Raw genomic sequence first — 14,548 nt, forward strand, 5'->3', positions numbered from 1 at the left:
TGCAACTAGAGAAGGCCCACGCGCAGAAGCGAAGACCCAGCACAGCCAAAAATAAATAAATAAAGTGTAAAAATTAAAAAAAAAAAAAAGATATATAACAATTCCATCACCCCCCAAAAACCTTTGAGAGCTCAGCCACAGTTAAATATATCTTCTTTTTGGGATCTGGTCCAAGGGCCTTTCACTTCCCCTCAGGAGACCATCTGGCCTTTCCCAGAAAGCTCTTGGCTCTCAAGTTGATGGGAATAGCAAGGGACTGTGTTCACAGTCTAAGGGAGAGGGCCGGATACAGCACATATAAGGCCATCCACCTAGACTCTCAAAATGCTCTCAACCCAGGAGGATAGAAAGGAGGAGGGGACAGAGGGACCACCAGTGAGTCACTCCTAGGTTTGTCAAGAGCCAAAGGTACCCCTTTGCTTATCTGGTCTAGCAACTCTGCCCTGTCTCAGCCTCCTCAGATACATACAACAAACACAAACATACACACACTACACACAACACAATTGTTTACACATGCAAATACACAAGACACACATCTAATATATGTGAGTGCCTACATATACATGATCGACTCTATATACAAATGTTCATTCACATACAAATAAACAGATGTGTATAGATAAACACATGCACACGCTCATGCACAACTTTTGGGAAAGTTGCATCACATGTGAACATTATCAGCAATTGCTCTTCCTGTTGCTCAACTTCATACTTCCCCAGGCCACGGGGCAGCAGATCCTGCTTGATTGCTGACTCTTCTTTGGGGCTTCTTTGTTGCCGTGAGTTATGGTGGCTGAAGGTGATGCCTGATTTTCAACTGATTTAGGGAGCTTGTGTGGTTGAGAGACATGAGGAGCCTGATACTGGTTATGAATGAGGTACTGGGGGCTGGTGGGACAGCAGGACATGGATCAGTGTGCAGAGAGAGCTGACTGCCAGAGATGGCTGTGGGTGTGTCACTCTTTACCCAGATGTATTTGTGTTTCTTGTCTTAAGAAAGACCATATTGTGAAGCTTATGTTTTTCTGTATGATCAGTGAGATTCATTTCAGTTTGCACATGGTGAACTCTTCACTGAGCATTGGAGAGGAAGGGTTTTGAGAACCTCTGGGTTCACCAGCTGACCTTTCTTTTTTTTTTTTTTAATTAATTAATTAATTAATTAATTAATTTTTGGCTGTGTTGGGTCTTCGTTTCTCTAGTTGTGGCAAGTGGGGGCCACTCTTCATCGCGGTGCGCGGGCCTCTCACTATCGCGGCCTCTCTTGTTGCGGAGCACAGGCTCCAGACGCGCAGGCTCAGTAATTGTGGCTCACGGGCCCAGTTGCTCCGCGGCATGTGGGATCCTCCCAGACCAGGGCTCGAACCCGTGTCCCCTGCACTGGCAGGCAGATTCTCAACCACTGCACCACCAGGGAAGCCCCCAGCTGACCTTTCTTGAATGCTATGCTGTGAGCTGGGAGTGGGCAGGGTCTCGCTGGGTGGAGTCAGCCCTGTTAGTATAGATATGTCTCTGAAAGGATAAACAAGGCATTGCTGACATTGACTGCTTTGGGGGAGGGAAACTGAGTGGTGGTATCAAGACCCTGTGTGGTGAGATGCAGAGGGCTCTAGGAGTCCCCAGTGTGGACTCTTAGAAGAGGTGCTGCATTAGCTGGGCCCCGAGGGAGGTCAGCAGGTGAAGGAGGGCAATTAATCTGATACTAGCTTGGAGTCCAGCCTTGGCCCTATCTTCTGTTCAGAGGCTCTACCTGAGGCCAAGGCAAGAATGTACAGGTGGGAGGGTAAGGGGGGCTGTCCCAGCCTCCTAGCCTATATGGTGTGTCAGGCCAAGGTCCTCCCATCTGCCTAACCACTTTTCCCTTTCACCTCAGAGCAGGCTTAGTTTGGAAGGAGGAGGTAGGGAAGTTCCTGCTCCTGAGGTTTTCTTAGTGGAAGAGGCCCAGGGACTTTGGGATCCAAAAAGCTCTTTCTCCCTTTCAGAGGTACAGGTCTAAATTGGGTTAGCAGGGCCCCAATCTAAGGCCTGAACTTCTAGGTCGTTGTCAGGCTCAGGTAGGGGCAGGGAAGTTTTGTATGTGTTTACTGACACAAATCAGAGAAAACAGGTGAGATGGGAGGTGTGGAGGTGAGACAGGCTAGGACCTGGGGCCTTGGACCCTTTGCTGCAGTGGTTGCACAAGGGACTAAAAATAACTGTATGCATGGGCAGTTGGGGCAAATTATGAACAACAAGATACAAAAAGACCAAAAGCCCAACTGCCACTTCTGAGGTGTCAGGAGCAAAAGCAGGGTGTGGCACATGATCCCTGCACACAGCATCACCAAGGGGGTGGGCGGACCATCCAAGCCACCCCTCCATCTCGACCCCTGGACCCGCCCCTACCCTCACCCCATTTAAGGGGTCAACTCATTCCCCTCAGGGAACGAGCAAGGGCACTTGTTACTTGTTTTCCCTCCCTTGTGCTGCAGCACGAGTCCCATTAAAGCTTTGCCTGAATTTCTCATCTGGCTTCTTATCAATTTTTATTAATTAAAGAGTCCAAGAACCCAGGTGGGTAACAGAGGAAGAGCCACAAATAAGTGATTAACTTTGGGCTTTCCAAATGCCAAGGTGAGGATGGGTTACGGGTACTACGGTCCCAAACGGGGTGACTGCTGGGAAAGTAGTTGAGTGAGTAGTAAGGATTGACTGGAGACAGACTGTGTGAAGGGGGGTGTTGAAAGAATAATAGGATGGGTGCGTTGAGCCTGGATCATACAAAGCCTTAGCAGTCACACTAGGAAGAGTTTGTGCCCTACTGAGGATTCTGACTGGCAGGGCGTAGCATGACCAGAGCTGTGTCTGGCAGATTAATCTTGCTGTGTGAGTAGGGGAGACTAGAGGAAGGGGATGGCATTTCAAAAAGTTTTAATAATACTTATTTTTTGAGTAGATAACACATTCTTATGGTTCAAAACCCAAAAAATACAAAACAATGTATAATGAAACATTTCCCTTCTGTTCCCGATCCCTGTCATTCAGTTTCTGTCCCTAGAAGTAATAAAGTTTAACAGAATAATTTATTCTTCCAAAAATAGTATATGCATATACAAGAAAGAATAAAGTACATATTTCTTTTATTTTATCTTTTTTACACAGATGATAGCATATTACACACACCTTTTTTTACATGTATCACTTTAATTCACACAACAAACATATGAGGCAAGTAATATCATTATCTCCATTTTACAGATGAAAAAATTAAGGCACAGAGAGGTTAAGAAATTTACCTAAAATTACAGATTTTGTAAATGGTAAAGTTGAGATTTGAACCTTGGGTGTCTGACTTCAGAGATCCATTCAGAGTTCCACTCAGAGCTGTTCTTTAATAAGTGACTTTGTTTCTTCTACATTTTATTTATTTATTTTTAATTTTATTTTTTTGAAGTATAATTGATGTACAACATTATATAAATTACAAGTGTACGATGTAGTGATTCACAGTTTTTAAAGGTTATGGTTCATTTATACTTAGTATAAAATATTGGCTATATTCCTCGTGTTGTACACTATATCCTTGTAGCTTATTTTCTACCTAATATTTTGTATCTCTTAATCCCCTACCCCTATATTGCTTTCTCCTTGTGTTGTACACTATATCCTTGTAGCTTATTTTCTACCTAATATTTTGTATCTATCTCTTAATCCCCTACCCTTATATTGCTTTCTCCTACATTTTACTTGTATCTTCAGCTCAGATCTACTTTTTCATTTTTAAAAGCCAGTGTCCAAGAAGTAAATTCAGAACAAACAAAGAATGATGAGTTACCTTGAAATTTTATTTTATTTTTACTGCGGATTTTTTTCTCAATTTGAAAAATTGTGGTAAAATACACATAACATAAAAGTTACCGGGGCTTCCCTGGTGGCGCCATGGTTAAGAATCCGCCTGCCATTGCAGGGGACACAGGTTCTATCCCTGGTCCGGGAAGATCCCACGTGCTGCAGAGCAACTAAGCCCGTGCACCACAACTACTGAGCCTGCACTCTAGAGCCCACGAGCCACAACTACTGAGCACACGCACCACAACTACTGAAGCCCGCATGCCTAGAGCCTGTGCTCCGCAACAAGAGAAGCCACCGCAGTGAGAAGCCCGTACACCGCAACGGAGAGTAGCCCCCGCTCACCGCAACTAGAGAAAGCCCGCACGCAGCAACGAAGATCCAACTCAGCCAAAAATAAATAAAAAAAAAAAAAAAAAAAAAAAAGTTACCATTTTCATCACGTTTAAGTGTACATTCAGAGGCGTTAAGGACATTCATAATGTTCTGCAGCCACCACCACCATCCATCTCCAGAACTCTTTTTATTTTGCAAAATAGACACTCTATGCCAGTTAAACAGTAACTCCTCATTCCTCTCCTCCCATCCCCAGCTCCTGGCAACCGCTTTTCTCTTTCTGTCTCTATGACTTTGACTATTCTAGGTACCTTATATAAATAGAATCACACAGTATTAGTCTTTTTGTGACTGGCTTATGTCACAAAACGACGTCGCATGATGTCCTCAAGCCTCATCCATGTTGTAGCATATGTCAAAATTCCCTTCCTTTTTCAGGCTGAATAATATCCCATTGTATCTATATACTACGTTTTACTTATTCATTCACCTATCGATGGACACTTAGGTTACTTCCATGTTTGAACTGTTACACACACAGTTTTGCACTTGCTTTTTACATTAGTGATACATCTTGGATTTTTTTCTGTATCGGTACCTAATGAGTCTCTTTTATTTTTTTCCTTGTCTTTTCTTCTTTCTTTTTCTTCCTGTTTTGTTTTACAGATGCATAATATTTCAATATTTACAAGCTGTAGTTTCTTTAACCCGTTCCCTAAAGCTGGATATTTAGATTGTTTCCAGTTTTTTTTGGGGGGGGGAAGGGGGTTTCTCTTACAAACAACACTGCAATACAAATATATACAATTTTGCAGTTAGTGTTGGTTGAAGATACGCCAATGACCTCATCCCAGCTTTCAAAGCAAGGTTTGGCTCTGTGAGCAGATCTGTGTGGACCTTTCCTAGGGGCTCATTTGCTCTGCTCTTGGGCTGATCTATTGTGATCATATCCTCCCTCCCTTTACTTTGGTGTTGCTTTTGTAAGGTACAGACTTGCAAGGTTAGCCCTGCTGTTCCTGCATTTCTCCAGGGAAGAACTAACACCCAAGGGAGTAATAAGGCAGGTAATCCGGTGTCTTTCAAAATGATATTTAAAAAATATTTGTTGAATATATATTAAGCAAAGGGAAAGAAACTGATTTATTAATTAAAATTATATACTTTTTCTTTTATATTAAAAATAAGGGATTTATTACATGCACTGTATATATCATTGTATTTTATACAATATGAATTTGTCTTTTATTTATTTATTTATTTATTTATTTATTTATGTCTGTGTTGGGTCTTCATTTCTGTGCGAGGGCTTTCTCTAGTTGTGGCAAGCGGGGGCCACTCTTCATCGCGGTGCGCGGGCCTCTCACTATCGCGGCCTCTCTTGTTGCGGAGCACAGGCTCCAGAAGCGCAGCCTCAGTAATTGTGGCTCACGGGCCTAGCTGCTCTGCGGCATGTGGGATCTTCCCAGACCAGGGCTTGAACCCGTGTCCCCTGCATTAGCAGGCAGATTCTCAACCACTGCGCCACCAGGGAAGCCCTGAATTTGTCTTTTTTCCCAGTTTTCCATTATTGATATCATTATCCAGCAACACTCACTAAATGTAGGGGTAACTTATAAGATATAGTTACAAAGTATTTTTCAAAACATGCTTAGTGATTTTCTGGATTTCATGTAACCAGGATGTTTCACATTTTCAGCAACCTGTTCTTTTTCCAGCTTCCTTTTATAACTTTCTGAACCAAACAAGGGTTAAAAGTAGACAGAACTGTGCTATGCTTTACTCATTGTTAAAATTTTCAGAACCAATAGAATTTTCTAATGGATATGACGTGGACTCTCTGTGTGTGTGTGTGTGTGTGTGTGGTGTGTAGGTGTGGGGAGGGAGGGAGAGAGAGAGAGAAGAATGAGTGTAAGGTTTTTGGCATGAACTGAAAGCGTGAAGTGCTTTCAGTTACTGAGATGGGGAAAGCATGTGGAAGGGGCAGCATATTACGGGTGTAAATTAGAAATTTGATTTGAATATGTTAACTTTGAGATGCCTCTTAGACCTCCAGATTGAGATGATAAGAAGTCAGTTGGATATACAAATCTGAGTTCAGGACAAGTTCTAGGCAGAGTTAATATATATGAAGTGCTTAAAATGGTACCTTACATATCCTTCTAAACAAGGCTGATCATGACACTCCTTTGTTCAAAATTCTACAGTGACTTTTCATTTTATTCAGAGACAAAGACAAAATCTTTACAGTGCACCTACAAGGCTCTCCGTGATCTGCTTCCCCTACCCCAACATATTCTACTTGGGTGATGGTAATGCTAGCTGCTATAACAAATAAACCCCACAGTACCAGTGGTTTCACACAATTGAAGTCTGTTTCTTGTTCACCAAAGAGTCCAGTGGGGGTATTCTTGGTCAGCTGGAGACTTTCCTCCATGTAGTTGATTCAGAGATCCAGGCTCCTCTGTCTTCTGTTTTGCCATTCCTTAGAACCTCACAATTCTCTACTTTTAGCTGGTGGAAGGCAGAAAGAGAGAGGGAAGAAGCCTCATTTGTTTCTTTAAATGTTAATTAATTAATCTCATTTGCTTATTTAAAAATTTTTTTTTTAAATTGAAATATAGTTGATTTACTATGCTGTGCCAATCTCTGCTGTACGGCAAAGTGACTCAGTTATACACATATGGACATTCTTTTTTTAATATTCTTTTACATTATGGTTTATCACAGGATACTGAATACAGTTCCTTGTGCTATACAGTAGGATCTTGTTGTTTATCCATCCTATATATAATAGTTTACATTTGCTAATCCCCAACTCCCAGTCCTTCTCTCCCCCACTCTCCTCCCCCTTGGCAGCCACAAGTTTGTTCTTTATGTCTGTGAGTCTGTTTCTGTTTTATAGATAGGTTCATTTGTGCCATATTTTAGATTCCACATATAAGTGATATCATATGGTATTTGTCTTTCTCTTTATGACTTACTTCACTTAGTGTGATAATCTCTAGTTGCATCCATGTTGCTGCAAATGGCAATAGTTCTTTCTTTTTTATGGCTGTGTAGTATTCCACTGCATATATATACCACATGTTCTTTATCCGTGCATCTCTTGATGGACATTTAGGTTGTTTCCATGTCTTGGCTATTGTGAATAGTGCTGCTATGAACATAGGGGTGCATGTATCTTTTTGAATTATAGTTTTGTCTGGGTATATGCCCAGGAGTGGGATTGCTGGATCACATGGTAATTCTATTTTTAGTTTTCTGAGGAAGCTCCATACTGTTTTTCATAGTGGTTACACCAACTTACATTCCCACCAACAGTGTAGGAAGGGTTCCCTTTTCTCTCATTTGCTTCTTTTTTTATTTATTTTTAAAAATTTTGGCTGCACTTGGTCTTCGTTGCGGTGTGTGGGCTTCTCTCTAGTTGTGGTGTGCTGGCTGCAGAGCTCGTGGGCTCCAGAGCACGGGCTCAGTAGTTGCAGCATGTGGGCTTAGTTGCCCTGCGGCATGTGGGATCTTAGTTCCCCGACCAGGGATCGAACCCAAGTCCCCCGCATTGAAAGGTGGATTCTTAACCACTGGACCACCAGGGAAGTCCCCTCATTTGCTTCTTCTTCTTCTTTTTTTAAAATCATTTATTTGGTTGTGCTGGGTCTTAGTTGCAGCCGGCAGACTCCTTAGTTGCAGCTCGCAGGCTCCTTAGTTGTGGCATGTGAACTTCTAGTTGCAGCATGCACATGGGATCTATTTCCCTGACCAGGGATCAAACCCGGCCCCCTGCATTGGAAGCACGGAGTCTTAACCACTGCGCCACCGGGAAGTCCCCCCTCATTTGCTTCTTAAATACACTAATCTAGCAGTGACACACATAAAGTCCTTCACATATTCTATTGGTGAGAACCAGTCACATGACCAACATGTGACTGCAAGTGGGGTGGGAAACGTTGTCCCTGACCAGGCAGCTGCTTCCTAGGAACAGCTCCACACACTGTGGAAAGGGAAACATGATTATTTGGTGAACTGCAAGCCAACATCACCACACCTACCATCTTCTCCCACTCCTCCCACCCCCAACACTTCCCAGCCACCCTAACCTTCTTATTGCTCCTTGGCCACTCCAGGCACACTTTTGCCTCATGCCCTTTCCTGGATTTATCTTCCCTCAGATGTCGACTTGCTCTCTCTCAGATCCTTCATGCTGAAGTGGGTGCCCCAGGTTGCCGCTTATTAAGAGTATATTATGTTCCAGATATTTAAAATTCCTTTCTTCATTCATTAAAAAAGATTAATTTATGAAACTTAAAAGCAGTCTTGTGGGGGTAACGTTGATTATTCTCATTCCAGAGAAGTTAACTGATGTGCCTCAGCTCATATAGCTAGTAGGAGTCGGGGTGAGGATTTAAACTAAAACTTAAAAGCATTCAGCTCTGTTTTTTTTCTCTGACTCTGGCAGAAGCAATCACTCTGCCAAACATATTTCCTACTGGGAGGGAGATCACTTTACAGTTGAGTATTCTGGGCCTCTGAGCAGTTACATTTCCCAGGGCAAATTAATACAGTCTTTCGTTTCTAACTTGTTTTATGAGTTGAGTTAGTGTGAGAGGTCTCCTAGCACCTGATCACCCTGGACACCTTGGATAAAAAGTTTCTGGGCTTCCAACTGAGGATAATTAAGACTTTTTGAAGTCTCTTCTTCCACGTGACTCCCAGAGTGATCATTCTAAGATGTGAGTCAGCTCTTGTCACTCCTCAGCTTTATTTTTTTTAAATTAAGCCTCTTTATTATTATTTTTAAAATTTATTTATTTTTAAATTCTTGGCTGCGTTGGGTCTTCATTGCTGTGCGCGGGCTTTCCCTAGTTGCAGAGTGCAGGGGCTACTCTTTGCGGTGTGTGGGCTTCTCATTGCAGTGCCTTGCACAGGCTTTAGTAGTTGTGGCACGGGGGCTTAGTTGCTCCGCAGCATGTGGGATCTTCCTGGACCAGGGCTCGAACCCGTGTACCCTGCATTGGCAGGCAGATTCTTAACCACTGTGTCACCAGGGAAGTCCCTCCTCAGCTTTAATTCCTGCGGCTTACCATTCCTCTAACACAGGGTAAATTTACAGGGTAAATTCTTTAGCTTGGCATTGGAAGCCTTTCCTGCTCTGTCCCCCTCCTCTCTCCCTGGTTTTATCTCCTTTTAATTCTCTATCTCCCAGAGAAATGAATTACTTGTTGTTGCCTGTATGTAACCATTTTAATCTGTCACTCCCTGTTGTTGCACACGCTGCCTGAAACATCCTTTCCTCCCCCTTTTACTTGAGAAATTCTTTTTGATCCTTTGGAACTCAGGTCGGATTATATCTCCTTCTGGAAGCCTTCCCTGACCATCCCCTAACCTGGAAAGATGCCCCCCTTCTGTGCTTTGTAACCATTTAGCTCTCTAAGCCTCCTCTACTGTCTCTGCATCCCCAGCATGCAAGATAGGGTGAGGTATCACCCTAAATGCACTTTGTGAAGCTACCTTTTCTACACTTTTCTCTTACTAGTTCAGGCAGGTTACATACAAAGAGGAGCAGGTACTATGGTTCCAAGTGACATTGGCTGTGACCTCCAAGCCACACACCCCCCAAACCAATACTTAAGAGAGGTACCCAGGAGAGAACCCAGGAGATAGCCCAGGGTCAGCCCTTGGGGAAGCCAGCTGCTTTCTAGGGCCTTTAGCAGCAGCCTGCCAGAGCAAACCCTAGGCACACCTCTTGCTGGAATAATAATATAATCTCTAATATTTATTGAGTGCCTTCTACTTCCAGGCACTATTCTGACTACATAACCTGTATGCGTATTTATCTCATGTAATCTTCACAGAAAACATGACTGCTGGCACCTGGAGATTGCCCAAGGTCACACAGTAAATGATAAGGTCCAGATTCAAATCTAAGCATTCCGTTTCTAGAGCCCATTTTAGTAACCACTCTACATATTGCCTTCTTGGTTTCTGATCTCCAGTTTCCTGCTTAGCTTCTGTGGGAAACCAAATCGCAGGGTCCCAACACAAGTACCAGGAGGCAAGTTTCTCTCCTCCTCACCCACTTCTCTCAGGAGGATGGACTCAGGGATGGAACTGAGAATTCTCAGAAGCAGAAGGGGAGCTCCCAAGTGGCATGGGTCTCTGGAGGCTCTAGGAGAGAAAAAGGGACAGCCTGGTGCATGGGAAAAGGCCTGGCTGGACTCGGGGGGAGGGAGCGGGGACTAACCACGAGCCCAGGATTCTGGTCCAGGCTTTGTCTCTTAGTCTCTATGTAACCCTGGGGAAAGACCTTGCTTCTTTCTGAGCCTTAGTTTCCCCATTTGTAAGCCAAGGGTAAATATAGGGCGGGCAGATCCACCTCGGCCAAAAGAGGGGGAATCCTCAGCTCTACTCGGGAAAGGGCCGGGCGTGGACGTTAGGGAGCGGGGTCAGGGAGAAGGCGCTATCTGGGGTCTAGGCCGGTGGGCTTCCTGGAGTTAGGATGAGGTGGGCTTCCGAGCTCAATCCTGCGACCCTATTGCTGTGACAGGGCCGGTCTAAACAGGAGACCGCCGGACCTCTAGTGGGAGGCGGAGCGTGGGCCAGGGTCCCGGCTCTGCGGGATGCGTCCATCCATCCCGCACCTCCTCTGCCTTCCCTAAAGGAGTCGCAGCCCCGAGGGGGTGGAGGTTGCGGGCGACCCAGTAATTGCCCGCCGCGCTGCGGAGACCGCCTGGGAAGCTGCGGCCAGCCTGCCCGAAGAGCATCACGTCATCCTTTCCGCGAGGCGCCCGCCCCCTCCCCGAAGGCGCCTGCGCAGGCGCGGCGGGAGGGGGCCGCGGTGGGGGTTCTCCTCAGCGTTTTACGCCCTTTTCCAGGCTGGGTCCGGCCGCGGCGCTCTCGGCTGGCGGCGGCGGCGGCGCGGAGGGGAAGGCGTCCAGGATGCGGCGCGGGGCGGCCCGGTGCCCCCCTGCCCCGTCACGGCAGCCGCGGCGGTCGCGGGGACCGGGCCAAGGCCGGGGGCGGCGGCCGGAGCCGCGGTAGCGTCGGCGGCGGCGGGAGGGGCGGCCTGAGGGCGGGCGGGCGCCCGGTGCGGGGGCTCCGCGCTCCGCACGGCCCGGCCCGGCTCGGCCCCGGCGCCATGAGCGGCGGCGGCGGCGGCGGAGGGGGCTCGGCGCCCAGTCGCTTCGCCGACTACTTTGTCATCTGCGGGCTGGACACTGAGACCGGGCTGGAGCCGGACGAGCTGTCGGGTGAGTGCGCGCTGAGCCCGGGGCTGCTTCCCCGCCGCCGCCGGGGACCCCCGAGGAAACCACCCCACCTCCGCTTTGTCCCGGGAGCAGGGCGAGGGTCGGTCGGAAGGACCCAGGGCGGGCGCGGGGTAGGGGGCGTCACTCTGGAGGAGGGGAAACGGGCGAGGGCCTCTGAGCTTTGAGGGTTCCGAACGACCCCTGCTCCCCGCTGAGCTGTGGCCAGGTTCTCCCGGACGAGGAGGAGAGAAGGGTTGTCTTCACAGTCTGGTGAAGGTTGAGTGACTTAGTATAAAATAAAGGGAAGCTTGTCCTCGAACACCCATTAGGGAGGGAAGAAGATATCCCACGTCCTGGTGAAAGTAAGTTCCACCCAGACTTAAAAAAAAACAAACAAACCAAAAACTTGGTGAGTTTATCTGGCCTCTTCCCAAGAAGCCTGTGATTGCAGTTCCTCAAAACCGTTCTAACCGAGCGCTGGGCTGGGCCCCCTGGGTTGATGGGACGTGAAGTAATAAAGTGAACTTGGGCCACACCAAGAAGGATGAGAACTCCCTTACATCTAGAAAGGGCTTGTACCCCGGGGCCGTGCCTTTTTATTGAAAATAATTTATGTCCTTTATGAGGCCAGCGTCATTTGTGAATAAAAGGGCAGCAGCCTAGTTGGAGAGCCTGGGTTGCGTAGTGATGCTTCTCAAGTCATCTTTCGAAGGGAAGTGGTGGGGAAGTGAAGATAGGGCCCAGATCAGATTTGGCACTAATTGCCCAAGAGTGTCAGAATTGTAAAATCGTATGAATTCCACTGCACCGGTGTCAGAGTTGTAAAATCCCCACGAACTCCACTGCACCGTCATTGGAGCCTTTGAATCTCAAGGTTTGGAAAAGTTTTTGTCTGGAGTGTCCAGTTTGCAGGTTTCATGTGGGTGGAGGTTTGTTGTGTCATCCTGATTTGATGAGAGATACTCCTTTCTACTGTTCTGTCATGATGTGTTTACTGTAAAGTTTCTCTCCTGAGGGTGATTGTCCTGTTGACTAATTTTACTTTGCTTCAGAGATGACAGGAGAGGTTTTGTGTGGTTTTTTTTTTCCCCCATCAGAAAAATTTCAGTGTTTCTTATGAAAAAAAAAAAAAGGTGCATACTTCGAAATGGACTTCTTTTTTTTTTTAAGTGTGTTGTATCACATTTATTGATTTGCATATGTTGAACCATTCTTAAATCCCAGGGATAAATCCCCCTTGGTTGTGGTGTATGATCCTTTTAATGTGTTATCGAATTTGGTTTGTTAATATTTTATTGAGAATTTTTACACCTATATTCATCAGGGATACTGGTCTATAGTTTTTTTTCCTTGTAGTGTCCTTACCTGGCTTTGGTATCAGAGTGGCCTCGTAAAATGAGTTTGGAAGTGTTCTGACCTCTTCAGTTTTTTGGAAGAGTTTGACAAAGATTGATGTTAATTCTTCTTTAAATGTTTGGTAGAATTCACTAGGGATACCATCTGGTCCTTGGTTTTTCTTGTTGGGAGGTTTTTGATTACTGATTCAATTTCCTTACTCATTATTGGTTTGCTCAGATTTTCTATTTTCTCATGATTCAGTCTTGGTAGGTTGTACATTTCTAGAAATTTATCCATTTCTTTTAGATTGTCCAATTTGTCAAAATGGACTTTTAAAAAAGTGGTAAATTAATGACCTTTAACAAGGTCAGAGCAAATACACTATTTCCTCAAATCAATAGCAGGTGGAGAAAAAATCATGAAGCAGTAATACAGTTAATACTAGGCCTCTTGTTGGGGGTAGTTTTAAGTTCACTTTTTTAGGTCTTCAAATTTTTATAATACTGATGTTAATTTTTCATGTGTGTTTCCTATTTGTTAAATTTGTGACTTTGCTATGTATCAATAGTTGTTGGAATTCAGTTCATGGTACTGGAGCTAGAAGGGACCTCAGAGAGGAAAATGAGGCCCAGGAAGGACAGTAGGGCCTATGTCCTGTTAGTTAATTGCTTGACTTTGATCCAGTGCTCCTCTTGTGACACTAAACTGCATCTCATTGCTTGGCTGGGTCTTTAGAAAACACTAACATGTTGAGAAAGACTAAAAATGACACAGTTCTCCCCAGTAAAAGAAACTTTAAATTGGTGGAATAAACCAGTGTTATTTTTATGTTGTGCCTTTAAGTGTCTATTAAATTATATAAACATTCGATTTTCAAAAATAAAGAGAATGTTTTGCAAATGGTAAAGCTTAGGAGTGGAGCCGGGAAGTGATTTGTCAGTGAGAGCATGGGTTTTGGGGTTAAACATTCTTGCTCTGCTGTTGACTAACTCTGTGACTGGGGGCCAAGTTAGATAACTCTGCTGGGGTCCTCATTATGAAAAAGAGAATGTAAATAAAAAGTGTCTCATCAAGTAGACTCTCAAAAGGTTAATTCTCTTTTAGTGAATATCTGTTAATTATGTGGCTTTTCAGCAAGCTCAAATTATATACCTGTGAAAGCTTATTGAGAGAATAAAGAAGGGGGGGGATGAGCTGTATAAAATGTGTAAGGAAAGGTATTTTTCTGTCTTTTTAAGTGTGGTTGCAGTAGTGGAATGCCAAGACTATTTATTCAATAGGTGGCCTTTGTTAGAATAAGCACTGATTGAAGGATTTCTTCTTTTCCTTCATTTCATTTCTGGTGGGTTGATAGGGGAATCTGGACTACCCAGAGGGAATCTTTGAGGAAAACAAAACAGAATACAAATAGCTCTTTGCGGGTCAGTCTTGAGACTCTCCAGGGTGCATTTTCTCTCTGCCTTATAGCTCCTAAACTGATGATGTCATGGTAAGTGAAACTACAGGAAATTGTGAATTGCACCCAGGTTCTCTAGGGAGGTACCAAGGAGTCTATGTTCTCTACAAGCAAATTAAGTTATATACATCAGATAGCTTCTATACTCTAGGAGTGAATCCAGAACAAGCAGATCAAAGATGCTCAGTGTTCCTTCTGGCTTTATGGAGAAAGGTTAAGATTCATTTTTTTCTGTTTGCAGTAATAAGCATAGAGCTTGCTGTGTTGAATATAGACTCTGATCATTGAATTTATAGGAGTCTCTCCGTGTCACCTCTCCCCTTTCCTCTAGACTTAAGCATTT

The 14,548-nt window shown here is 44.8% G+C and overlaps 1 protein-coding gene across 4 annotated transcripts in view; it reads left to right on the forward strand.

Annotated features, from left to right (window-relative positions):
• The first annotated feature begins 10,993 nt into the window (after positions 1–10,993).
• The window catches only part of DENND5A (DENN domain containing 5A), a 111,223-nt gene continuing 107,668 nt past the window's right edge, over positions 10,994–14,548 (forward strand). For 2 of the 4 annotated variants that reach the window (XM_057552519.1, XM_057552520.1), the window contains exon 1: positions 11,000–11,414. In XM_057552519.1, coding sequence (XP_057408502.1) covers positions 11,303–11,414 — 112 coding nt within the window. In that variant the 5' untranslated portion in view covers positions 11,000–11,302. Of the gene's footprint in view, positions 11,415–14,548 lie in introns of all 4 variants that reach the window. The other 2 variants (XM_057552522.1, XM_057552521.1) reach the window with 2 other exon arrangements.

Source organism: Balaenoptera acutorostrata, chromosome 9 (genome assembly GCF_949987535.1).
Source record: "Balaenoptera acutorostrata chromosome 9, mBalAcu1.1, whole genome shotgun sequence".
Lineage (NCBI taxonomy): Eukaryota > Metazoa > Chordata > Mammalia > Artiodactyla > Balaenopteridae > Balaenoptera > Balaenoptera acutorostrata.